The sequence below is a fragment of the Ictidomys tridecemlineatus genome, chromosome 6 (assembly GCF_052094955.1).
Source record: "Ictidomys tridecemlineatus isolate mIctTri1 chromosome 6, mIctTri1.hap1, whole genome shotgun sequence".
Lineage (NCBI taxonomy): Eukaryota > Metazoa > Chordata > Mammalia > Rodentia > Sciuridae > Ictidomys > Ictidomys tridecemlineatus.
This window is the reverse complement of record NC_135482.1, coordinates 23,014,969-23,041,708: the sequence shown is the minus strand read 5'-3', so window position 1 is coordinate 23,041,708 and position 26,740 is coordinate 23,014,969. Positions and strand designations below refer to the sequence as shown.

Genomic DNA, 26,740 nt, shown 5'->3' with positions numbered 1-26,740 from the left:
CTGCATCCAATTAGAGTGAAACTGTCAGCAATCATGTGCTCCCTGTCCAATCAGGACGTTGGTCAAGAGCAGTTCATGCGCTTGGTCACCTGCTGTCTGGTTCATCAGATACTTTATACAGGAAGCTGGGCATAATGGGGTAAGAAGCCTGGAATAATTGCAATGCCGGTCCCCACCCTGTCCAGCATATCTTCTTTCTGGCTCCTGCTCTCACAAAATTCTAGCACACAGACCCTTCCAGGACAAACCATATCTAAACCACAGCAATGCCCCTGGTGGGAAGGTTAAGGGTAACATTGCATGTCATTGTCCCTGCCTCAGGGGCCTTTGGGCCTTTGGCCATCATGTGATTGGTGAAAGAATCTTGAAGATAGATACAAAAGCCAAAACTAAATGTTAGATCTGCCCCGGGACCCAAGTCACACAGGATAATACCCTTTCAGCTAAGGAATGAGAACACCTGCTAGGAGGTGTTCACTCTAAACAAAAAGAGAATTCGTAGCTTTTTCAAGTGAAAGCAGAAGAGGGTGCCCACCTGAACCACCTCGGTCCTTCCAGGCTGTGTACTGGGAGCTTACTAGAAGTGCAGGACCTTGACCTCACCCCACACCTGCTGAATGAGAATCTGCCCCTTCACAAGCCTCCAGGTGATTCACGTGCCCATTAAAGTCCCAGACGCACTGGGCTCTAGGCCCCAGTCGGTCCCACAGGTCTTCGCACTTCCTCAAACACATCTTTTGAGTCAGCTGCTCTGGGTTTTGCAGGGCTGTTCCCTCTGCCTGGGATGCAGTGTCTCTCTGGATTTACAGAGGAGATATGTTCCAAGACCCCCAGTGGAGGCCTGAAACCACTGATGGTACCCAAACCCTATCCATAAGGCACTGGTTTTTTTTTTCCCCATACATTCATACCTGTGATAAAGTTTAATTTATAAATTAGGCAAGTGAAGAGAAAAACAATAAGAAAAGAAAAAATTTAAAAATAAGCTAATAAAAGTTACATGAGTGTGGTCTCTCTTTCTCTAAAATATCTCATTGTTCTGCCGAGCGTGGTGGCAGTAGCTCAAGAGGCTGAGGCAGGAGGATCATGAGTTCAAAGCCAACCTCAGTAAAAGTGGGGCACTAAGCTACTCAGCGAGCCCTGTCTCTAAATAAAATACAAAATAGGGCTGGGGATGTGGCTCAGTGGTCAAGTGGCCCTGAATTCCATCCTCGGTACCATCCCCACTACAAAAAAAAAAAAAAAAAAAAAAAACAACCTTTCCACTTGAAGCACTTTACAGCTTCTCTTTGACACATCTGAACTGCCAGCATCACTACTCTTATACTTTGGGGCCAGGATTAAATAAAATTAAATAAAATAAGGGCCACTTGACTGAACACAAGTGTTGTAATACCAGGTCAGCTGGACTGATGGCTGAGAAGCAAGCATGCTGGGCAGCGGGATGCCCTGGATGACCCAGGCGGGATGAAGTGAGATGGCTTGAAATGTCATCATGCTACTGAGAATGCAGCACAACTTAAAACCTGTGAATTATTTATTTCTGGAATTTTCTATTTAATAATTTCAGGCCACAGTGGACTGCAAGTAACTGACACCACAGAAAGCAAAACCGTGTAAGGGGAAATGACTGTACTTTGCCTCGCTAGGGGGGGATGCTGGAGCTGGCTGCCCCTCCCCCATGCTCCCACATCTCTCTAGCCTTGAAAGCCTTGTGGTTTAACTGTCTTTCCCTTTTGATAGTGAAGTAACAGAGCTGCGACCTTGTCAGGCCCCCATAATCCAATGTAGTGACAGATGATCAGTGAATGGATTAATGAATGACTGCAGAAGCCTAGATAGTGACAGTGAAAATTATTGATCAAGATACACTGTTAAGCCAGGCACAGAGGCACCCAGTGACTTGGGAGACTGAGTCAGGAGGATTGCAAGTTTGAAGCCAGCCTCAGCAACTTAGTGAGGGCCCAAGAAACTTAATGAGACCCTGTCCCAGATAAAAATAAAAAGGGCTGGGTATGCGGCTCACTGTAGTATGACCCTAGATTCAATCTTCAGTACCAAAACAAAAAATCAAAATGCTGCTAAGCTTGCCCACCCAGGATGTAGTGCAAATGCTTACTTGTGAATGGGACAGAGCATATGAATTCCTTAATAAAATGTCAAAGGATGATGCTCATGAGAAAGTAAAGTGTAAAAGTAAAAGCAAAGAGAGAAACAATTAAATGGGGTGGGGAAGGGCAGCTTTGCTTGGCTTGGAAGTTTGGGAATCCTTTTGATGAGACAGAAGGGCTCCACAATGGTGTGGAAAGTCATGAAGTGTTCTGAGGATTCAAGAGACCAGTTGAAACTTCATTCTAAAGGCCAGGGGAAGTCACTGAAAGATTTTGCACAGGGGAGAACAAGGACGAGAGTCTTGTAAAAAATATACGTGACTGTATGACCAATGTGATTCTGCAACCTGTACTCTCAGAAAAATGAGAAATTATACCCATTTAATTCAAATGTATGATATGTCAAGATCCTTGTACTATTATGTGTAACTAATTAAAAAAAATTAATCTGGCTTTGGTGCACATAGTAGGCCCTCAAATATTTGTTGTATGAATGGATTCAGATTCTTTGGTGGAGAGAGTAGAAGGTATCAGATACCAGAAGTTCAGGTGGAAGGATCAGCAAGATATGATAATCCCTAGCGTGTGCTTCATTGAGCTAAAAACAGCAGCTCTTTCAAACCTTTTAAAATTATCATAAAATTTAAATTTCCCTTTAAGAAAGAAAATTTTGTTAGGTAGGGTAAAACTTGAAAGATCACAATTCACTATAATATGAATTTTTTTTTTTTTTTTTGCCAAGAACCAATTGTCACTCGTTTGGGGTCCATATCAGTCCTAGTGAGATAAGGATGCACACGTTAGATGCTGTGAGGAACAGGCAAGCTAAATGAGACTCTAAAGGAGTCACGAATCAGGGCTTTGATTTCATCTTGAACTCTTTATCTATCTGTCAAATGAAGAGGTTGGATTCCTTCCATCTCTGAACTTCTGGTCCTAAGTTGGGCACTGCCTTCAGGAAATGTATAACCCAATTAGAGCAGCAGGATAGATGGATATTAAAAAGTAGAATCAATGCCAGGCAGGATTAAGAGTTGGTTCTCTTAAAAGAGTAACACTTAATGGAACATACTAATGGCATTATTTAAATCTGGATTTCCCACCAACCCCAAGCATCTTGGCCTTTCCAATAGTAAGAGGCTGAAGGATAAAGCCAAAATGCCCGCCTCTTGTTTCCCCCAATTTTTCCTGCAGAAGCTACGATAGACATGGGGCACCTGGTACCCAGGTGATGGAAACTACCACTGAGTCCCGCCTTCTGTCCCTGCTCATGCACACTCAGAGGTGTTCTGTGCTGTCATTTGGCTTCCCCTACTGTTCCATGAGCATTAATTATGCTCTCCATGACCAGGCTCCTGAGCACGCCCTTGCTGTCCCTGGTGTGTCGACACACTGCCATTGTTTGTTTTCTCATCTGCTCCTGGGCTCAGCCTATAAATCATGACCAAAGCCACTCGTTTAGACATTGGCCAAGCAGGGAAGTGGTTTCCTGACATGAATGCCTCTCTGACTTCCGTCCTGCAAAGCCCAGCTCAGTCACCTCTTCCCTGCTGATTCCGTGGAGCTGAGATATGGCAGTTGCCATGGTAGGTCCTTCCTCTGGGATATGGCAGTTGCCATGGTAGGTCCTCAACTAGATGGAAGAGTCATTGAAGACAGGACCACGTGTGCAGGGTGACCCACCACAGCCTGGCTCAGCCCCTCATGCACAGAGGCTGTGTTGGCTAGGATGCCAATGGCAACGAGTATCGAATCCTTGACTAAATCATCTTAACAATAAGGAAGCTTCTTCATTCACCACTGGAAATTCAGAGGCTGGGAAGATTTCAGGACTGGTTTCCCCAGTAGCTCAATGATGTGGAAGACCCACATTCCTCCCTTCCCTCTGTTCTGCTCTGATTTCCTACAATGCCCTGGGTCTGGCTGGCTGTTGATAGCCATCGCTCTGTGTCTCCTCATTTAGGTCAAGCAGGAGCGGGGGAAAGATGACTTCCTGTGGCTCTCAGAGAGAAACACTTTCTCAGAAGCCTCTGATAAATCTCTTCCACCTCACTGACCCAAATTGCCATCCCAGTCTTTTTTACCCATTGTCTTCTTTTTGTGGTGTTGGGGATTGAGCTCAGCAGTACCCTATCACCATCCTCCATCCCCAACTCTTTTTATTTTGAGACAGGATCTTGCTAAATTGTCTGAGCTGACCTTAAACTTTTGATCCTCCTGCCCCGGCCTCTTGAGTCATTGGGATGACAGTTGTGTGCCAATGTGCTTATCTGTTCCAGCCCCTTCTTGACCTATTACACTAAGCAAAGGGAACAGGATAACCTTTAGACTAATCAGGCCTACCCCCATTAGACAGAAAGACAGTCCTCCAACTTTTTTCTTTTTTTCTGGAGGGAAAGGGGTATATTTTCAATGTTTACATTTAATGAATTAGTACCTTCAACAAAGGTAACCAAAATAGCAAAATGATCATACTATTAATGAGAGAGCCATAATGTTTAATAAAAAGATATACATCTGCTGACCCGTCCCAGAAGTAAGACATGAGTTTTAACCAGTATGAAAAGTATCATCTCTTTTAAAATATTTATTGGATGTTATGTAAGTGGTAGATAATGACCATGAATCATGCCAAATCACATACCCATGCCCTTGAGTATCACTCTCTCAAACTGACGCTGGGCTCGGCACGGACGTGGCCTGTTTTGGCCACCAGGACATGTGCAAACATCTCCCCATCCCCCCCCCCAAAAAAAAACAGACGTAAGAATAAAGCCACAACAAGACCATTGAAACCGTTTATTCCATATTTACCTTGAAAGTCTCTTGAAGATGGGTGACGTCAGCTACTAACAGAGTTGCATCAAATGCCCTTGTGCCCCAAAGGACCTCAGGGGTGGACAGAGTCCAGCACTCCCCAAACTGGAGTGAAGGGCAGCCATTTGCTGTGGTTTACTGGCTCAACTGCAGCTTGTGTATAAGAATGAGTAAACTTCATTTGTGTAAAGTGTAAACTTCCATTTTTAGCAAAGAACAGCACCAAGAACAACTGCTAGGTAGACAAGTACCTCAGCACACGTTTTGCTTCAGCAGTTTTCACTAGGATCTCCACCTTTCCTCTGGACAGGTACAATCAAGACTGAGGAGCCCACTGTGAACCACACCTCTGGGCACACTATAGGCTGTCCTCAAGCTGGGAAAACGGGCAAGTGAGTCTGTCCTTTTCTTTCCCAGCTATAGTCCTCAGAGCCAGCACTTGGAGTGCTTTGCACACGTTTGTACAGATGGGTGCAAAGTCACAGATCTTAGCCTTGGGATGCCAAGTAATCATCTGACCCAGTCTTTCCCTGGACAATGACACTTAAGCCTCCCCAGAAGGTCCTTTATTTTCTTGAGGGGAAAACACACTAAGTAATACATCCTAGGGCCCCACCTGACCTTTGTGGACAGGGCTTAACTTTAATGATTACCATCAGAGGGAGGGGGTTGGTCAACCTCCACAGATCCCTTATCTGTGAAATGAGGAGTCATTTTAGCAGGGTCACTGTCTACGTGTGAATAGATACTAATTTCAAACTCCAGCTTGAGCAAATGAGTAAACAATTAAGAGATATATGTAATGATATTTGATAAACATGAAAGACGCAGTACAATAAGGGCCACCCAAATAGCAATCTTTATATTCATTTCTTAACTTTATATTCATCTCCATATAAAACTCTTTGTGGGTGGTTTTTACCACCTCTGTACTTAACTGCTAAAAAAAAAAAAAAAACCTATGGACTATTCTTTAATTAAACTAATAAAAGGAATAGCACCTTAAGAACAAATTATGACTTAAAATGGTTGTTTAGAAGGACATAATAAGAAACATTAGTCATATAGCATAATACGATCAGCTAAAGAAAGTCAACTAGCTTGTGGAAGTGAATTAAAAAAATAATAAGATTCACTAACAAAGTTTTTTTTTGGGGGGCGGGGACAAAATGCTGTCAATCTGTTTTCGACTGAGTTCATCTAACACTAAGAGTTAAAAACAGACCCATTGCAACTGTGGCTATTCTTAAGAATAAGCAGCCTAATGATATTGTTAAGAAAGAAAGAAAAGTCCTTCAACCTGAAGACACCTGGCACATCTCAAGCTGTGGCAATGGGAACACAGGGCTGGACTCAGCATCTGTAATAATGCCACTGGCGTAGCCAGAGCAGGATCCAGGATATCTGCAGTGTATAATAGACTGATCCACCTAGGAAAGTTCTCAGGTTTTCCATCAGCGCCGCACTTGTTTTGTGTTCAGCTAAGGGCCATCTGATCTGTTAAGCTGATCTGACCCAGCCATTAAAGATCCTCGGACTCTGGGATTTTGGTGGTCTTGTGTAGAGATTCCAGTGAAAAGGCTGTTGGAGAAATAGGTCTTGATTCTGGAATATGCTCCATTCTGTATTTCTCGATGTAGGGTACAGCTACATCCCAAACCTGAGCAGCAAAGACAGAGGAAGTTGAAAGATCAGCAACACTGTTTCCACATGCTGTTAGACATCAATTTCTCCCCAAGTCAAAATATCCTGTATGCCTGGCTAGACCTAGGCTGAGTGGCTGTCCCTCTGCTTTTATTTGGAGCCATTTGATACATGATCTATATCAATTAGCTGCTGACTGTATAAAAAGTCTTTAAAAATACAAAGTCCAAAACATTTCTAAGGTTTTGAAGGTGTTGAGATGCTTTCTCTTTCAAAGCAAAATAAGCAAGCAAAGCAGACAACAAATAGAACCTAGAAAATTCAATGCGGGCATAGTCAAGGATGGCTTCTCAAGGGTACACCATGACCTTGTGCTTTTTAAAGAAGCCTTAAATGATAAAAGGCAGTTCGTTGGATTTTCCCATGGCTCTACCTCCATGCCACAGTGCTCTGTGCCTTTGACTCTTGCTACTCCAGTATGGCCTGTGCCCGTCCCCATCAGTGTTACCTGAGACAGGTCATAGTCTTATTGCTCAACTCTAAAACTACTGAATCATACATTTTCACAAGATAGCCAGGAGATTCATGTACATATTCAAGGTTGAGAAGCGCTGCCTCAGATCCTGGCTTAGTTTCCCCCTCCATCTATCAACTTATTCTCTTTTAAGCATAACATCTTTTCAAGTTATGAAACCCACTTTTTGGTTTGCAGCTCCTTTTTCTCTAATTATCACTGACAGCCAAGAACTCTCTGACCTTAGAAATTGTCTCCTTTCAGAAGCTAGTTCCTCATACATACACCTTTCACCTAGTACCAAAGTGGGTATTGGGCGAGTGGCTTCCCCTAACAGGGTACCAGGTGCACTTAGAAATGACAGGTAGAACGATCAAAGAGAAAATTTGTTTTCCTGGAGCAGAGCAACTATTTGGGGAGAAATCAAGTGATTTTAGGGAACACATGATACTCACAAATTATTCAAAAAGTTTCATATATGTATGATATTTATGATGAATCAGCATGCTAGGCAGCTATATCAATCTTCTAATCCTGTGGTCAATGTAACCAGAGGAAAATAAGTGGCAAAGAAAACCTATAACCCTCCCAACAAGATGGGGCAAGGACATACTAAAATACTAGATGAACTCAAAGCCCCTTTGAAATAAATATCTGGGACTTAATTTCTCCCAGGTCTGTAAAGCCTTTGCACCTGGTGGGGGTAGTTTTGACAACATCACTAGAAAGAGAAAGTACTTTTGAATGAAAGAGGACATCTTGGGGAGGGGGATGGCCTATGAAGCTCTCATCTAAATTTTTTCTCGCCACGAATATTGGTCTCAAAACTCTTAAAAATTCATTTCAGTTTCCAAGCCTTAGGTAATCAATGTTTGGGTGCAGCATGAGACACTGGTTATCAAATGGCTTCTGCATGGCCTTTCAAGTTGCCTCCATACCTTTGTGTTCACTTCCAAGGAATCCAGGACAAAGTAGAATTAGACAATGTTTCTCTCTCTCTCTCCACTCTCACTTTGCTTTCTCATAACAACCCCAAACTGAGAAATAATCCAAGTAGCCAACTTGCCTTCTGTTCCAGGAGCAGCCTGTGTGCCGCCTCGATGTCTGGAGCCATGAAGCGATCTTTTATCCAGGGCCTACAGAGAAAAGCATATCAGCCCATCAGCCAAACATTTGGTATTGCCAAGGTTCACAGTTCTGAAATGGTGTAACTTCCAGGGACCTGTTGACTTTACCTTACAACAGAGCGCACCAGGTCATAGACCTTCTCCAGTGGAGTGGTTGTTCTCAGGGGTCGTAGGAACTCTATGCCCTGGCAGGCTGCAAGGAGCTCAATGGCCAGCACTAAAACAAAAATGCCAAGACAGTGGCTGATTAAAGCCTTTTGACGTCATGCTTGAAGAAGAGAAATCATCCAAAGTCAACAGTCACCAATAGCTAATAAACAGGTAGTGGTTCTTTGTCTACTGGTGGAATGAAGTTGCATTGGTATCAGTTATCATTAAACCTGCTTTTCTAACCTCTTGGAAGTATCTTTAATGGTGAGAAGGGGATAATGGAGATATTTACCTAGATAGATTATGAGACTTCCTTACCTAGAAAGGTAAGGAAGCTTTTGTAAGCTACACCAATGAAAACTGCCTTTTCCCCCATTCATATCTTCCAACCAAGGTTTGTTGGCCAGGTTTGTGTCACGTGGGTAGGACAGGAAGTCAGAAAGAATATCCAATCCTGAACTGGATCCCAAACCTATTAAGGCAGTCTATATTTCAACAAGATGTTCATTTATATTCCCCTACATTTCAATTCTTTAGTTAGAATCTTCTCAAATGCTACAAAGAGTTGCCAAGTTGTCCAATATTTGCTTTTCTGTCTAGACTTTAATTTCCAAGAGGGCAGAAGCCAAGTATATCTCATTTGCTGTTTAACCCACTGTGCTGAAGTGGTAGATGCATGTCCACCCCAACCAGGTGGGCATATTTTCTTTCCATGCTCCCACTAGTTACCTGTTCAATAAATAATCAGTAGGTGATAAATAGATAAGTTTTTATCTTATACTTTATATATAGCACCAGTGGATTCCAAGACTTATAGGTATTTGTTAAATATCTATAATCAAAACAAACTTAAGTAATGAATATGCTTGAAATACGAACTGCCATTTTCCCCCCAATTGCACTTCCCTGATATAAACGGACAGAACACTGGATGAGCTAGATCTACCATTTATGTGTCAAGTCTATAGCAGGCCCTTTATTATGAGTTCCAGGCTCATTCAGGAATGTGACCCAAACAAAGATCCCTGCTCTCATAGAGCTTGAATCTCACTGGGAAAGACAAATAGACCTAAGTATAGATGAGTTATTCAAGCTCCATCAGAACAATGGAGAAAGAATGGCAATTGCTGATGGGGAAGGCATCAGAGATAAAAGCTGGTCAACCACCTAGATTAAATGAAGAAGGAACCACGCAAAGTCCAGAAGATCCAGGAAGGTACAGAGAGAAGGATGTGCTCATTGGCAGGTACAAGGCAAAACTGTAGCTCCAGAGTAGAGAATGCAATGAAGAGAAGAGGCAATGAGAGACAGAACCCAAACCACTTCGTGGACCGCAATCAGGGCTGGATTTTGTTTTGAGCCCTAGGAAGTAACTGGCAGATTTTCAGCAGGGGCATGGTATGTTCTCAATTATGTTTGTCAAAGTTCACCCTGCTTTGTTGTGTGTGTCGACTACCAAGGAATTGTAGTGAAAACAAGGAGACTAAATAGGAAGTGCCAGTCTTGTTTTGTTATCTTTGGAAGGTAGGGTTGATTTGCTGACGAAATGGAGAGAAGACAAGAAGATAGATAAAAACAACTATTTAGGTCTTTTGGTCCAAGCAACATGTGCAATGGGGGAAACATCTGAAGAGTGAACATTCAGAATGCACTGTGGTAGACAATAACAAGTCCTGGTGAAGATGTGGAGGAATCAGACCCTCAAACACTGCTGGTGGGAATGTAACACATTGCTGCCATGTTGGAACATACTCTGGCTGTTCCTCAAAAAGACAAATGCAGAGTTAGCATCTGACCCAGGGCTCCACTCTAGAGAAATGGAGACTTGCCCACACAAAAACTTGTACAGATTCACAGTTGCATTATTTATATGAACCAAAAGGTAGAGACAAACCAAGTGTCCTCAACTGATGAAACAATAAACAAAATGTGACCTATCCATACAATAGAACATTATTTGACCATAAACATGGATGAAGTGTTGACACATGCTATAACTAATGAATATGGGCTACAACTAATGAATCTTGAAAATATTAGGCTAAGTAGGAGAAGCCAGTCAAAAAAGATACATATTGTATGATTCTGATGGTATGAATTGTCAAGAATAAATAAATCTATAGAGACAGAAAGCAGATCAGTGGTTGCTTAGGAGTAGAAGGAGTAGGGAGAATGGGTATGTGATAGCTAGAGAGGCCAAGGTTTCTTCTTGGGCTGATGAGCAAGTTCTAAAATTGATTATGGGGATGGTTGCACAACTCTGTGAATACACTAAAATCCCTAACTGTACACTTGAAATTGGTAAATTGTAAGATATGTGAATATATCTCAAAACAGCTATTATCCCCTCCCTAAAAAACAATATTCAATTTTTACATTTATCTTAAAATAGTTCTGCTCTTTGGTCAGCCAATAGTATTTATGAAATACTATTGCATAAACTTAGGAAATTAAGAGGATAATGTCTAGAGGAAGGCAGTTTCTCTTTCTTTAAAAAACAAAACAAACAATGATTAAGAAAGCAGAGAGGGTTACTTATCATAGCTGTCTCCGCGATGTTGCTTTGTCACACAAGTTGGACCTAAATCTTAGTAAGTCTTTACATTCAACTGCAATGTATAGGAAATGCGTGGGACAAATGACAAGTTAAAAGTGACACCAACTCCATCCATTTACCTGCAAAGGCCACGATTTTATTCTCTTTTATTGCTGAGTAATATTCCATTGTGTATATATACCACAGTGTCTTTATCCATTCATCTACTGAAGGGCATCTAGGTTGGTTCCACAGTGTTGCTATTGTGAATTGTGCTGCTGTAAACATTCATGTGGTTGTATCCAATATAAGGTGGCTGATTCATAGTGGGGTTGGGAGGGGGAGCATGGGAAGATTAGACAAACTCTAGATAGGGCAAAGGGGAGGGAGGGGGGAGGAAAGGAGCAAGGGGGTAAAAAAAGATGGTGGAATGAGATGTACATCACTACCCTAAGTTCATGTATGAAGAAGACATGAATGGTGTGAATATGCTTTGTATACAAACAAAGATATGAAACATTGTGCTCTATATGTGTAAAATGAATTGTAATGCGTTCTACTGTCATATATAGCAAATTAGAATAAAAAGATTTTTTAAAAAGTGACACCATAAGGAAGCCAACAGGCAAATCCAAAATGTCAGTCTTTCTACAGGAAAACTAACCTGACTTTTCCATTAGTTAAAGGCACAAAGGGAAAAAAAAAAAAACAAAGGACTTTATAGATTAAAAGAAGTTTAAGCTGGGCACATGCCTGCAATCCCAGTGGCTCAGGAGACTGGACAGAGGATCACGAGTTCAAAGCCATCAGTAAAAGTGAGGCACTAAGCAACTCAGTGACCCCCTGACTCTAAATAAAATACAAAATAGGGCTGGGGATGTGGCTCAGTGGTTGAGTTCCCCTGACTTTAATCTCCGGTATAAAAAAAAAAAATGAAGTTGTTTAAAATTGTGACAACCAAATTTAAAACATGGTCCTTGGATCCTGACTTGAACAAACCAACCATAAAGACATTGAGACACTGTAACTGGGAAATTTTGAATTTGCATTTGGTGGTGACTCCAGGATTTAACACTGAATGGTGTTGGATGTGATAATGGCGTCTTGGTAGATAAGAAAGCATTCATATTGAAGAGAGAAAGGATATGGGAATAAAATGATATGACGCTGGGGATTTGCTGGAAAATAATTTGGGAAAAGTCAAAGAAAAAAATGAAGCAATTGTGTTAACTGTTGAGTCAGGGCGAAGTGTGCAAGGGTTCATGGTACTATTCTCTCCAGTTCTGAATGTATTTTTAAGGTTTCGTTTTTAGAAATCCAAGGAACCAGTTGATCTTGGCATAGTTCCTTGGTGTATAATTCTCACAAGCACCAGAGTCACCTGGAAGAATCTTTGAACAGAAGTTGCTCCTGTCCTCTCTCTAGAGTTTCTGGTTCAGCAGCTTTGGGAGGGAGCCTTAGAGCCTGCATTTCCTAATGAGTCTCCAATTGTTGCTGCTGCTGGTGGTGGGGAAGATTCTCACTTTGAGAACCACCAACATAATATTTTACAAGCGTGTTACCTTGTTCCACGTGTTCGATGACCCGGAGGGCCTTCCTGGCTGCCCACCCTCCCATGGAGACGTGATCCTCCGTGGCAGCACTGGTAGAGAGCGAGTCCACAGATGAGGGGTGGCACAGAGCCTTGTTCTCAGAAACTGCAAGAGACCAGTGCAAATTAAGAAGTGCTCCCAGGAGGATTAAATACCAAAATGACCTGTGACTTCCTCAAAGTCTCCATAGCATGGAAGACCATCACCTGGAGATCTTGGCCATGACCCAAGCGCCAGATGGTTCAAAATCACTCTGGGAAAAAGGAAGCAAGTCAATTTTTCCCCAGAGTGAGAAGGACTCTAAAGTTCTAGAGAGTTCTGATATAAGGCAGGGATGAAGAGCTTAGACTCTCAAATGACAAGGCCAAATTGCAAACACTGGAAGCATTTCGTATGCCCTGGAGACTTGGAGAAAAAAAAGCCATGAATGATCATGTTCAGTTAGTGGAAAACAATTTGACTGCTTTTGTAAGCAGAAGCAACAAGATTAGAATTCAGGTGTGACATCTGAGGGCTGAGGCTGGTCCTACAGGTTTGGGGCAGAAAGATTTAACAGTTCCAAATGCTCAGCATGACATAAGTGACATTCTGAATTGAAACAAGGGCTTAGTGATGGCCAGAGATATCTCTGGGAGGTGAGGGAAGCCTTCCTCTGAAACTTGATTGTGCGCATTGAAGTCATAGGAATCTTGCTATAATACAGATAATGAGTTTGGGTTGAGCCTTGAGGTCCCCTTGTTCTAACAAGCACCCAGGACTTTACTTTAAGCACCGGGACCTAGTGTAAGGAACTTGAGTTCCAAGAGGGCAAGGTCCTCACCAAGGGCTGCGGCTGTGCAGTGGGCTATCATGAAGCCAGAGTTCAGACCACCTTCCGCCACCAGGAAAGCAGGCAGCTCACTGAGGGAGGGGTTACAGAGCCTTTCGATTCTTCTTTCACTAATCGCAGCAAGTTCGTGGACGCCGATGGCCAAATAGTCGAGGGCCTGAAAGAATCTTGCAGTTTAGTCGGTCTCTATTGCAATATGTATTTCAGGGTTGGGAGTGATTTTCAAAAGCTTACTTTGGCTGGATATTCACCGTGGAAATTTCCTCCAGAAATTGTCTCTCCCCGACTGGCAAAGACCATCTTTGAAAACAGGTTAAGGTGGAATAGAACTTCAAGCCTAACTCCTGCCCCACCTGCTGACTTTTAGCACTGAAGCAGTGGTCCTGGCACAGATGTGGGGTAAAGGGAAAGAGACAGTCTTCCTGAAAGCACATTGACATAAAGGAGCACAAAAGAAAAAAAAAAATTAAAGGTAAATTTTGTATACTCACTGGGGCCACAGAAACATGGAGTATGAAATTGTGACTTCTCTGAGGTCAGAGATTCCCAAGCACCATAATGTACTAATCTGGTGATTAGCAGTTGCATTCAAAAACTGTTTAAGTTGAAACTGAGAATAGAGACCAGGATGCCTGTTTGAAAGCAAATTCTATTTCTTCAGTGGCTACTGTGAGCTCCATGAAGGAACTTGTTGAATGGAAGACTAGGCTGATGAGTGACCATCAAAATATCTGAAACAATTGATGCTGGGAAAAATTTCAAACTCTTTACTCAATAATTCTGTTGCCCGTCAGTGTCTAACAACAGTCGGCAGTGAATGGATCCTTCCAATCCATCAGTGGGAGGCAACTTTAGGCTCACTGAATAGTATTACTTTCAGAAATAATTCCAACCTTTCATAAACCGGCGGGCATCCAGGCAGATACATCCTGGTTCCAAAGAGCTCATTTTCACCTACTAAAGAATACAATCCATCCCTGTACCTACAGATTCTGCATCTAAAGATTTGATCAAACCCAAATTGGAAATATTTGGAGAACTGAGGATGTAGGTCAGTGGGAGAGCACTTGTCTTACATGCACCAAACCCTGAGTTCAATCCTTCCCTACTATTAGAAAGAAAGAAAGAAAGAAAGGAAGGAAGGAAGGAAGAAAGAAAGAAAGAAAGAAAGAAGAAAGAAAGAAAGAAAGAAAGAAAGAAAGAAAGAAAGAAAGAAAGAGAGGGGTGAGAGGGAGGGAGAGAAGGAGGGGAAAGGAGGAGAAAGAAAGGAAAGGAAATATTTGGAAAGAAATTGTGTCTGGGGCTGGGGATGTGGCTCAAGCGGTAGCGCACTTGCCTGGTATGCGTGCGGCTCGGGTTCGATCCTCAGCACTACATACCAACAAAGATGTTGTGTCTGCCGAGAACTAAAAAATAAATATTAAAAAAAAAGAAAATTCTCTCTCTCTCTCTCTCCTCTCTCACTCTCTCTTAAAAAAAAAAAAAAAGAAATTGTGTCTGTATTGAATGTGTACATACTTTTTTCTTGTCATTATTCCCTAAATACTACAGTACACTATTCATATTATATTAAATACTACAGTACACTATTATATTAAATACTATATATGCTATTTATATTAGGTATTATATTTATATTATATTAGGTATTAAAGGTACTCTAGAGATGTTTTGAAGTACATGTAAGGATGTGCATAATTTATCTGAAATACTATGCCTTTATATAAAAGGAACTTTGGCATCTTCCCATTTTGGTATCCCCTAGGGATGGGGGGAGGTCCTGGAATGAGTCCCCCACAGAAACTGAGGGACAACTCATTAACTGGAAACTTACCGTGTGTGAGAAAGGGTCTGACCTTCAAAGAATTCGTGTTGCATGTGTTACATTAAATTAGTCAAGTTTGGAGTGACTCTGTGCACTCAACTGGAAACTGATTAGGCCTGGCTCTGGCTCTTCTCCATAAACCTACCCCACCACAGGCCTTGGGCTCTCCTTTCTTTCAATCCTGGTAGCCATTGATCTCTGCGCTCATTGAGGACTTAAGTATGTTCTATTGTCCTGTAGTTGTTCTGAGTTTGTCTGTTGGCTATTGGACTATAGCAATTAGACTTTAATGTCCATAGTATCCAGCACTATGTAATAGGTGCTCTATATCTGCAATAAAAAATTGAGGCATGTATTCTTTCAGGAGAACTCCCAATTATGAGCCTACATAGAAATCATAATGAAGTCTTTCACTGAGAAAATAAAAAAATTTGTCCCCTCCCCCTCATCCGGGAATTCAATGGTAATCCAACCTTCCTTTCTTTCCCTCCCTCCCTCCCTCCCTCTCTTTCTTTCTTTCTTTCTTTCTTTCTCTTCCTTCCCTCCCTCCCTCCCTCCCTCCCTCCCTCCCTCCCTCCCTCCCTCCCTCCCTCCCTCCCTCCCTCCTTTCTTTCTTTCTTTCTTTCTTTCTTTCTTTCTTTCTTTCTTTCTTTCTTTCTTTCTTTCTTTCTTTCTTTCTCCTCTTCCCTACCATGCAAGAATGGATGCATGAGATGAGATTCAGTAGAGTTCATGAACACTACTATTCCACTTGGTGGCCAGAGGGGAAGGGGACTATTTGAGGTGAGTTGAGAGATCCACAGTCCTGAGGATTATTTAGTGTGGGTTTGAGTTAACTCTGAAGCAATGTGAGAGAATCTAAAACACACATCCTAAGATAGTTTTGTCAGAAAACACACACCAAACGTCTTGTGAGAAACCTTGCACAGGTATTGTGTGATCATCTGCTAACCCAGACAATGAACTGCATTCAGGGTGTTAATTGTGCATTTTCTCCAGCATTGAAATGCTCTGCAAAATGACTGCTTAAACCAATCCTAAAATTACCAGCTGGTATTCTATAAATTCAGATCAGCAGACATACAAAAAGATACAGGATTATCTGTTGCACTGTTCAGTTCGGTGGTAATGATGTCTTTCACAAACGCTATGGTGTCATTCACCACACCATGGATCTGAAATACAGTCATATAAATAATATAAATACAACCATATCAAATAATATAACCCATTAATTCCAGTAAGAAAACAATGTTCTAAGATAACATCTTCAGTAATTCCCCCAGAAAAGTGGTTTGAATTTACAGTCATGACTATTATGCTTGATTCATTTAGAACAGGAAAATAGCATGGTTCAATCTTCTGAGTTTTCATTAAACCAAATTAGAATAAATGCATTATAATATGAATTTACATCAGAACAATCTATTCCAAAACTGCAGGATGTAAGAGAAAGGATGCAACTCCAGGCACAGGGGGTTTTGCTTTCAGGTAGGACGTGGTAGCACATGGGCAAGTTACTGAAGTTTATAGTTGAAGCAGAAATGGAAAACAGATGACAAAACTTACCTTAACGTGTGTGAGATATAAATAAGAAAATGCAGACAAACTCTCAGACATGATTCACAGAGATCATTCAGATGATGCCTTTATCCAGGGAGGTTAAGTTTATGAAGCACGAAGGTATCACATTAAAAGATACTCAGAAGTAAGGCAGCCACCCTGCACCAAGCCAAGGATGGCCGTAATGCTGCATAGCAGCGCCTGCCATCTGGCTTCTTCCAGATGTCAAGATAGTTGAGCTATCTTGGCCAAGGTACTTAACTGTGTTTCTCAGTTCCCTACTATAAAATCGGAGAAAGTACCTATCTCATAGAAAAATTAAAATTAAGGCATTAACGCATGGAAGACACTGATTGAGGTGCCTGTCACATAGAGTCAACTGTCATTCTTAGACTATCAGAATGCCCTTAAGCCAATTCATTTGGCAATTCTTTCCTGTAAATATTCCAGAATAAGACTTGCTGAGGAAAAGAAAATAAGGGTATTTACTCGAAGGAGGACTCAGTATTATACTTTAGACTGAACTTGGCACAAACTAACTGACATATTTTTTTTTGAAATGCCTGTTAATCTCTCAATCAATTTATAGGAATTGATATAATCAGCAAAACAGAATGCCTAATGCCAGCGCAGCTCATCTGCACTTTAAAGATTCACATATTAATTTATGATAATTTACCTAAGAGGCAGATAAGGTATACTCATGGACAGGTACGTGTATTTTATTTATTTATTTGTTTATTTATTTATTTATTTTTCTGATTTGTTATATATGACAGCAGGATGCATTACAATTCATATTACACATATAGAGCACAATTTTTCGTGTCTCTGTACATAAAGTATAGTCACACCATTTGTGTCTTTTTAGATGTACTTAGGGTAATGATATCTATCTCATTCCACTATCTTTTCTATCCCCATGCCCTCTCCCTTCCCCTCCCAGCCCTCTCCCCTATCTAGAGTTTATCTAATCCTCCCATGCTCCACCTACCAACCTCATTATGAATCAGCCTCCTTATATCAGAGAAAACTTTCGGCAAAAAAAACTTGTTTTTTGGGGGATAGGCTTACTTCATTTAGCATTATTTTCTCCAACTCCATCCATTTACCTGCAAATGCCATGCTTTTATTCTCTTTTAATGCTGAATAATATTCCATGTGTATATATACACCACATTTTCTTTATTTATTCATCTACTGAAGTGCATCTAGGTTGGTTCCACAGTTTAGCTATTTGGCACTTGAATTTTGAAAGATGGAAAAAGGGTCTCCTATACACATCCCTGACCAGCTGGTTTAAGATTTATCTAATAGGGTGAACCAGCAAAACTCTTTTAACTCTATTGAGTTGTTGCTCTAGATCAACAAAGCAAGTTGTCTACGGGACTCTGAAAGGAGGTTAAGGTAAAGCTATTCAAAAGAAACTGGTTTAGCACAGAGAGTAGAGAGTTTTTAGTAACTGGAAGAATGCAGGCATGATGCACATAATTTTTCATAGAGGTACTAAAGAAAATTGGATTATGATTGGCCATGACATGGTTTTCTAATACCTCTTTTTCCATTTTCTCTGATGAATTTGGGAAAAGAAAAGAAACTTGGTTGACTGTCTTGCTTTTTGTCCTACCTGTGGACAGCAACGCAAGGTGTAGGCATCCTGAACACGGTCACAGAACCTGTGGCTCTCTGTGGAAGAGGGAGCAGGAGACAGGTTACCTGTTACCAAGTCTTCCTATAGAACACCCAACCAAATAAGCTTACTCACATAAACATGCCCAGACCTGCTATCTCTGAAGGGTGGTGATCTGAGTCCAACAGAGATCGAAACCGAAAAGCCACTTCAATTTGCCCACGGTGAGGGCGGACAGCATGAATGTCTAGAAATGAGGAAGGTGGAAAGATCTGAGAAGTTAATAGACTGCTATCAGCACCATCCAAAAGTCCAGAGGTCCTTCCCTACCACTCAAAATTAGAGACTCAATTCCAAAACCAAAATTTTTCCTTATCAACTTTACTATTTTGTACTTTAAAATACCAAGGTGCCGACTCTATGTGGATTCTACAAAGAACTGAACTGGAGACACTCAAAAGAACTGGGCTAATGATATCAGGGAGCTCAAATAGTGGCCTCATTTAAGATTATTTTTCTGCCCTACTTCTTATTATATAGGGGCTTTTTAAAATTCTCTGCTTTCTCAATAAGATACTCCTCTAGTTTTTCCTCTCCCAATTTTCTAATGAAGACCAATCCTGATTCTACTCTAGTTTTAAAGTCCTGCAAACAGATTCCTCAAACAACATCCAGTTTGACACAGGCACTGCGTGATCTGGGGCAGGTCATTTAACTGCCAAGGTCAGCACCTGTAAACATGGTCATTGCAAGGCTCAAGTGTGGCATAACCCAGAGGAAGCTGTATCAGAACTGGGTGTGCCGTGGGTATCTGGGTTTTCCCTTTCTTCTCTACCCCCACAACTCCCATGCCTAAAACCTGCCACCAACTTGCCCCACCAGCTCTGGGAGAAGAACCTCACCGATGGGAAGAACCCACTGACCGGTATCAAAGGCTTTGGTGGTTCCCTTCAGCACCTCCAGGGTCAGGGCCGCCACAATGTCAGCCTGCCTGGCGATGGCACTGGCTCTCTCTACAGCTTCACAGCCCAGGGAGGTGATCATCTGCGTCCCATTGATGAGTGCCAGGCCCTTCGGGGAAGGAGAGAAAAGTTTCCTAGTGTATCTATTATAATGGGCCTAAATGAAAGTGGTTTCTATATCTTTTGCTTTTGGAAGAGAAATATTAGCCAGTCAGCTGAACTGTTTATCCATGTTTCTAAAAGTGCAGGGCAGTAATGCTTATTGAAGCCATTGAGGAATACTTGCTATCATATGTGAAATTGTTAGTACAAATCTGAGAAATGGATACCTGTTGAGTGTCCCCATTCTCAAGGCAGCCATGTATCTCTGGAGGGTCAACAGCACAATCTTTATTATGCTGCCTTTTTCCAGTTTCTCATCATGATAGGAGAGACATCCTAAAACAATTCTGGTCCAAGCATTTTGGCTTCGAGCATCCTAAGGGTACCAAGGCTGAGAGCATGTCTTAGGAATCCTTAGAGAACTAGATTTAAAGTTTAGGAGATCCCCCCAAGCATTTGTGGCATGAAGAATCTTAAATGCTCACACGGGGAGAGGCTCTTTCTTCAATGAGCAACTTCTAACAATCATGTAAGTCACTTTTGATTTAGAGAATTAGTGAGACTGGCTGTACACTGGAGATGGTAGGTACAGGAACACTCGTTAACGCAAACAAATTTTCCTTGAGTCTCATTACCTCTTTCGGTTTCAGAACAATTGGTTTCAATCCGTGAGCTTCCAGGACCTATAGATTGATCCAAAGTATGAAAATGATTATCAAATGAAACACCAGCCCATTTCTGATTTCATATGGAATCCAATAAAAGGTCTTTAAGGCCAAAGAGGGTACTTGGCAGAGCATCTTATAAAAGAGTAGACCTGCAGGAACTGGCTCTTCTCATATTCTCTACTCCTGTTCTTTAGTCTGAAGACAGACTGGTCTTTCAAATAATTTTTCTACTTTAATCAGGGACTCTTGTCATCTACAGAATGAATTTTGGTTTCTAAGATCTTTGTGTTCAGTTTACACCTTTGACTCACTTTTATTATTGCTGGCTCTAGACATACCTGCTCTAGGCTAAGGCTGGGTGGGTCCTGTATGCACGTAAGCCTGTCCCTGCCTCCAATCTGGACCTCTCCTCTCTCCTTTCTCTAAACCCTGGCAGAACCCCAGCACAGGGCTTGGGTGGTAAATGTGTGTGCATCCATGAAGAGGGGATAATGGAATCCCCTCTACCAGATAGAGACAGAATCTTGGAGGAAAGAGGAAGAATAGCCTTCTCCTGAAACAAACAAACAAACAAAAATAGTAAAGACAGTCACTAAATATGGTCCCTTTAGGAAAGAAGGAAGAAGAAGTAGAGAAAGATAATGCTAGTACTACTTAACTAGGCCCATTTCACAGGAAGATTTGAGCACCTATCGCATGCCACATTCTCTTCTCTGGCTTAGGCTGGGGCTGAGGGTAGAAAGATGGAGACAAGCTCAGGGGCAATCGGATAATGGTATGTGGAGTCCTTGGAGATGTAGGAAGTGTGCAGGGTACACTAGGGTGTAATCAGTGAGCTGCTAGGAACGCATAGAGGGTGGGCACGAGGGATGTAAAGGATAAGGAAAGGGACCAGAGGAGCAGAGAGAGAAGATTCCTAGAGGACTTCTCAGAAGGAGAAATAGGAGTGAGGCAGGTGTGGAGGCCTGATACTGTGCTGGGCTCTGCCAAGTACCCAGCACACTCCAGCTGCAAGCAACCTCTAGAGTCTGTAAGGAAGAACCCTGGATAGGAGGGATTAGAGGATCACAGGAGGAACAAGACCCCGGAAGCCACATTAAGTCTAGACTTTATCCTGAGGATAATGGGAAGCATGACAGGTTTTAACCAGAACATTCTTGGATTTGCTGTTTAGAAAGGCCAGGATGACTAAAGGTAGAAGGGGAAACTGTCCACAGTCAAGAGGAGGCTGCATAGAAGAAAGATGATCTAGAATCTGAACCCCCACATGAGGATCTAGTCCCTTAACTTCTTCCCCTTCCTTGACCCTCCGTCTCTTTCACTTAATGTTAAGGGACCTCCCAGTAAAGGACACTTTGGGCTGATGAAATTTATTGATGGATGAGGAAACACGGATTTATTGAAAACACGCTTTTCTGATTAGCCACCAGGGAGGGAGTTTGAAGGAGGCCACACAGTCAGTGCTATGGCCCACTGTCCTGCATTAGTAAATCTAGTTCCTAAAGACAACTGGGACAGTAGGTGACCTTCCCAAAGGGCACTAGAAGTATCATGGGTGCAGAATCAATTCCTAGTTGACACTGACAGCTCTACCTTTTCATGGAGGTGATCCCCAAACCCAGGAGGCTGACAGTTGGGAAGGGAAGCTAATGGCCTAAGCTTGGCTTATCTCATCTTTAACATAAGCACAGCAGTGACTCCCTCACTGGGCTGCCCGAAGGATTAAGTGACAGAAAGTCCTGGAGAGCACTCGGTATCCAGCTTAGAGAAGTCACGGCGAATGGACGTTGTTGTAAAAGTCTTACATATTTAGCATCAGCCCAGCCACTCTTTGGAGACCACATCTTCCCTTCTCCAATTAGCCCAAGAGCCAGATGAGAGAGCGGGGCGAGGTCTCCACTGGCACCAACAGTGCCTTTCTCTGGAACGTAGGAAAGGCAGGAGGCTGCAAGAGAGGTGGCCATCAGCGGCTTAAAGGGCCCTTCCTTCCTTCCTTCTGGTTATCCTGGCCTTGCCAGGGAAGACCACCCCCACCCCAGACTGAGTGTGGCATCGTCTTAGGGCATAAGGAAAGTCAATTCTTCAAGCACAGCTAGGGCTTAAGGAACAGCCTAGTGGAAGGTTCTGTCTAGTCCCTGAATTTAAGGGCAGACTTAAGAGGCTCATTCTAGTCTTCAAGATGCCAAGTGCTAAGTGAAGGGTGCTATTGGGTGGGTTAAAGTTCATAGGAATAACTGTCACTCCTTCTGATCCCCTAGCCCCATCCCTCCTCCTTCTTGCCGAACCGATTTTTGTCTTCTTAGCGGACCCAGCAGCGTTCAGTCAATCAAGTCCACTTTGTGAGCCATGCCCAGCCTCTGTGGAAGGTTGGTCTGGGGCTTCACCTCTTACCATTAAAGGCTTCAATAACTTGTTTGAGGGTCTCCAGGGAAATGCCACTGTATCCTTTGGCTAAGACATTAATCCTTAAAGCCAGGAGCATCCGACACCTCTCAGGACTGAGCGGTTTCCCAACACCTACAAAAACAGAACTGACATTTTCCCCAAGGAAACCAAACCCTTTTCTACCTCTCGGCTGCCTCCATCTCTCCAATCTTTTCCCTCCTCATCCCAGCCTCCCCTTGCTCTCTGTAGCTGGCTGGTTGGCTCTTTCTGCTGCCTGTCTTGCTTCTTGAAGCCTCAGCTTCAGACAAAGATAAAGCCTCAGATTTGCCTTTTCAGTTTCCCTCCCTAGAATGCCTCAGTGAACCCCAGCCTTCCCAAAACCTTTAGAATAGTGTCACCCAGCACCCCACTGCCACCGCCCCCCCACATACAGTGTTGAGATTCCTCAGCACAAACTCTGGCTCAGTTTGATGAGCACTGAGTCTTGAGAGATTTTGTCATCTCATCTCACCCATCCTAACTCATTCCCTGAGTTCCCACTTCTCCTGAATACACCACCGTCTCCGAAGGGTTGAGGCCCAACCTCCTCCTCCACCCGGCTCATTCCTTTTTCTGAGGTTCAGCCTAAAGGCAATCTGATCTGATGGCATCTCTTTTCCTTCCTCCACCCCAGCACCTTGTCCTTGGAATGCACTGGGAACACAACTGTTCACGGCTGTTACGAAAAGACTCACACCATGCTATATTTTATTCATGAAGCAAACAAGAACTTGGAGGTACCCCATGCTCCGGGTAATTTACCTGAAGAGTGGGAACGAACCAAGTTGACCTGAAGCTCCCTGGAAAAGAAAGTTAAAAACTCTCTTAACTTGCTCCAGGTGAAAACATGCCCCCAGTTGGGAAAATGAAGGCAAGAAGAGTGACATCCTTGGAAGGGTATTTTCACTATCAACTAATAATGCAGTTTAACCCAAGCGTCACCCTGCTCATCTGTAAATTGGGGCCAACATCAGTGAGTTTCTTAGATGAAAAATAATTTCAAAAATGGGAGTTCATAACCCACTTGAATCAAAGTGTGAAATATGATACATCAAGAACTATGTAATGTTTTGAACAACCAGCAATAAAAAAAAAAGAAAAATAATTTCAAAGATAGGGGTGTTTGAAAGGTGAGCGCAGGTGAGTTTCAAACTTACTGTAGCTTATTGACAGGTATGACAGTTCTGGCAAATTTCCCAAAACCTGTAGTAATGCCGTAAACAACTAGAATAACAATAAAAAAAAAACCCAGATATTATTGAATTAGACGCTGGAAGTTTTCTTGACAATAAAAGGAATTTCATAACACAAAGAGAAATCCATACCTGTTTTTTCCTTTATGATGCTGTCTATGACTTCCCTGGATTTCTGTACCTTCTTTTCAGCAATTGGAGTGAGCTAGGAAAACGTTGGTCATAACTGAGCACCTTGAAGGTGTCTGCATCAAAACTTCATTGGAAATGGCCAAAGGAGGTCCTTCCCTCCCTCCCCCATACCTTTATTTTGTAGTGTCCCTTTCCCAAGTTGACCAGATCCTCTGTGGTCAGACTGTCCCCATCTAAGTCAATGTACTGAAAAAGAGGGAATCTCAGTGAGGATGAACCGCTTAATCACTCTCACAAGAAGCCTCCAGCAGGACTGAACTTTGACACTCCAGAGATCTTATTACTGCTGCAAAACATCCATGTTCTAACTTTAAAAGCAGCTGGCTTAAGAGGAGGCTGGAGGCCAGGTGGTGGAGCATGCCTATAATCCCAGCTACTCCAGAGGCTGAGGCAGGAGGATCGCAAGTTTGAGGCCAGCCTGGGTAACTTAGCCAGACTCTGTTTCAAAATAAGATAAAAAGGGGTGGGGATGTAGCTCAGTGCTCAGCATGTGGAGATCCTGGGTTCAATCCCCAGTACTTCAAAAGAAAAAAAAGAAGCCCAGGAAAGGAGGGTTTGAAATGCAAAAGCAGAGTAATGCATTTCCCAAGCTCCCTTGCCCTATTACAGAAAGCTGGGGAAGGCCCTAAAGGAAAGTGGTTTGCAGCTTACCTTTTCAGGCTCCCGGTATTTGCTGTATCTGAAGCCAGGTAAAGGAAAAGATTGGACAGCATGGAAAAGCCCCAGCCCCACTATGTCCCAGAGCTAAGCAAAGATCCTGCAGGAAAGGATACAGGTAAACTCCTTCCGGCTGAGAGGGAATGAAGTCAGGGGACATTGCATCGCCTTCTATGACTGAAACGACAAGCAAAATAGAGCCCTTATGGCCCTCAGTTTACAGCCATGTTTGGGCTGCTGCTAAACCAAGAAAGGCCTATGGGTTGTCCTTGGATTCTATAGAAATGGCTGCTTTAAAACAACTTCCAAGGCTTTCAAGTGGTCTTAGCGTCTTTACACAGGAGAGCAAAGAGCAGAGATAGAGCCCCAGGTGTTTACATTGAAAGTGCAAGATCTGCCTGCCACCTCCTTCCCGTCTCCTGATGGTGCTGCCTTTTAAATCTGAACTTCTGATGCTTCTGTGCTCCCAGGATCCAGCCTGCTGAAGTCTACCCAAGGGCAAAAGAACCTTTGAAATGATTTGGTAACTGCAAAGGGATTCAGGCCTTCCGTCTTGAGTTCAAGTTTAGGCTTTGCCACTTACCAGCTGCCTGAATGCAGCACGAATAGCTGACGGACTTACTGGCTCCAAGGTGGACAAGAAGCTGACTGCTCTCTCGCACAGAGGCATGGCAGATGCCCACCCAGAGCAAACACTCAACAAGTGCTCCTGTTCTCACATTTCCCCTGAAATGGGGGTGACAGTAGAGCCTCCTTCCAGGCCCTGGAAGGACGAAGTCCGGCTCTATGGCCACCAGTTTGTTCCCCTCCCCTGAGGCCACTCACCCACTTCCACAAACTCATTGTCCTCCAGGGCCACCTCCAGCAGATCCTCATTGTCCAGCAGGCCCAGGCCCTTGCACCGGCGCACAAGGAAGCGCACAGCGTCCACGGAGGCAAAGCCACCATTGTCCGGCTTGTTCTTCATGTAGCGCCGCACGGCCTCACGGCCTAGCCAGCCCACCGTGAGCTGTGGGTCCGTGCAGGGCACCGCCAGCCATTCCCCGCGCACGTGCACCGTGTACCTGGGCATTGCACCGCTCCTGCAGTCCCGTGTGGCCCAGTGAGGCCGCTGCGATGAGAGCTCTTTCTTCCCCGCAGATAGTCTTGGGAGGGAGAGTTTTTATCCAGCTGTGACTGCTGGGGTGTGGTTGGCCTGGAGGACGGGAGGACCAGGATGGGCTTTCAGAACACACCCCCTCCCTCGCCTTTACTCATTCATGAATTGGACAAATATTTATTGAGGGCTCCAGGTGTCCCTTTGGATTTTTGAAACTGAGCTAGGTGCAGGAAATGGGGGATGTAGGCAGCTGAGACCCTGTCCTTCTGCGAGCCAGCCCTGTGGACAGACAGGCCCAGGGTCTCCTGCCCTGGTGATTTCAGGCACCTTCTACTAGTCCCCTCTGGTCGGGGTCCCCAGTTTCTCCCTTTCCCCTTGTTTTCATACATTCTCCTACACTGGGGGGCAGCTTATAAACACTATGTTCCTGTCTTTATCTGGAATTACTCAACCGCAAAATGCACCCTACTGGCCAATTGTGACACCCGGGAGTGTGGCAATCTTCATTCATTTGTTTATTCCACAAACACATATTGAGTAACGACTCCTTGTCACTGGTAAGTGCTTCTGAAGCTCTTGCTCCACACACACACACACACACACAAAAAAAAAAAAAAAAAAAAAAAAAAAGACTGCAAAGGCCAGAGATCATTTTCACAAGTAAAGGTCATCACCTAGACAAATGGACCACCATGGCTTGGCGATCTATGACTTATTAGCCCAGAGCCAGTGAGGTATTAGCCTTTGTCTCCTTTTCAAAGGCAAAGGGACTATCTCCTCACTGCAGAATTGGCAGTAGCTAGCTAGGAACAAATCCTGGTTCTGGATATCTGAGCTGTTTTACCTCCAGTTTCCTCACTGTAAACTGGTAATCATGAAAGTGCTTATCTCAAAGGGCCATTGGGAGGATAATGCCAGTTCATGCATGTAAAGCCCGTAGGATAGCCTCTGGGTATTGGGAATGCTATGGAAATGTTTGTGATTACTATCTTCTACATGCATAATACTTTTGATGCTTTGTCAATATTTAGTCTCCATAGGTGGGTACCTCAAATCAATCAAGTTTCTTCACCACTGTAATTGCTCCCAATACATAATTCATTTA

General features: G+C 43.1%; 2 protein-coding genes across 5 annotated transcripts in view; one reads left to right on the top strand and one right to left on the bottom strand.

Annotated features, from left to right (window-relative positions):
• Amdhd1 (amidohydrolase domain containing 1) overlaps positions 1–23,752 on the top strand; it is a 47,045-nt gene extending 23,293 nt beyond the window's left edge. Inside the window, exon 9 of one of the 3 annotated variants that reach the window (XM_078052969.1) lies at positions 23,129–23,752. In XM_078052969.1, coding sequence (XP_077909095.1) covers positions 23,129–23,288 — 160 coding nt within the window. In that variant the 3' untranslated portion in view covers positions 23,289–23,752. Of the gene's footprint in view, positions 1–1,399; positions 1,529–1,570; positions 2,591–23,128 lie in introns of those variants that run through there. The other 2 variants (XM_078052972.1, XM_078052971.1) reach the window with 2 other exon arrangements.
• Positions 4,897–25,979, bottom strand: Hal (histidine ammonia-lyase). 2 transcript variants are annotated; one of them, XM_005324450.5, is made up of 21 exons: positions 25,963–25,979; positions 25,362–25,731; positions 24,653–24,713; positions 24,531–24,558; positions 23,991–24,065; positions 23,820–23,892; positions 23,652–23,718; positions 23,257–23,294; positions 22,462–22,587; positions 21,876–22,015; positions 20,038–20,085; positions 19,262–19,409; positions 18,490–18,585; positions 18,336–18,394; positions 16,240–16,320; positions 13,555–13,620; positions 13,312–13,477; positions 12,462–12,596; positions 8,322–8,430; positions 8,153–8,222; positions 4,897–6,588 (listed from the first exon to the last, which is right to left on the bottom strand). In XM_005324450.5, exons 2-21 carry the CDS (start codon positions 25,606–25,608, stop codon positions 6,451–6,453), a joined length of 1,971 nt encoding a protein of 656 aa, XP_005324507.2. In that variant the 5' UTR covers positions 25,609–25,731; positions 25,963–25,979; the 3' UTR covers positions 4,897–6,450. The 2 variants fall into 2 exon arrangements, with proteins under 2 accessions (XP_005324507.2, XP_077909093.1); XM_078052967.1 differs by lacking the exons at positions 25,362–25,731; positions 25,963–25,979 and adding an exon at positions 24,915–25,355.
• Between the last annotated feature and the right edge of the window lie 761 nt (positions 25,980–26,740).

Bases quoted from the DNA above. Each gene is read 5' to 3' on its own strand.
- Hal (XM_005324450.5), bottom strand. From the start codon at position 25,608: ATGCCCAGGTACACGGTGCACGTGCGCGGGGAATGGCTGGCGGTGCCC. The intron at 23,295-23,651 runs GTAAGTTTGAAA...TTTCTTTTCCAG, and splicing joins ATACCTGTCAATAAGCTACA to GGAGCTTCAGGTCAACTTGG. The intron at 18,586-19,261 runs GTCAGTGGGTTC...CCTCATTTCTAG, and splicing joins CACCAAAGCCTTTGATACCG to ACATTCATGCTGTCCGCCCT.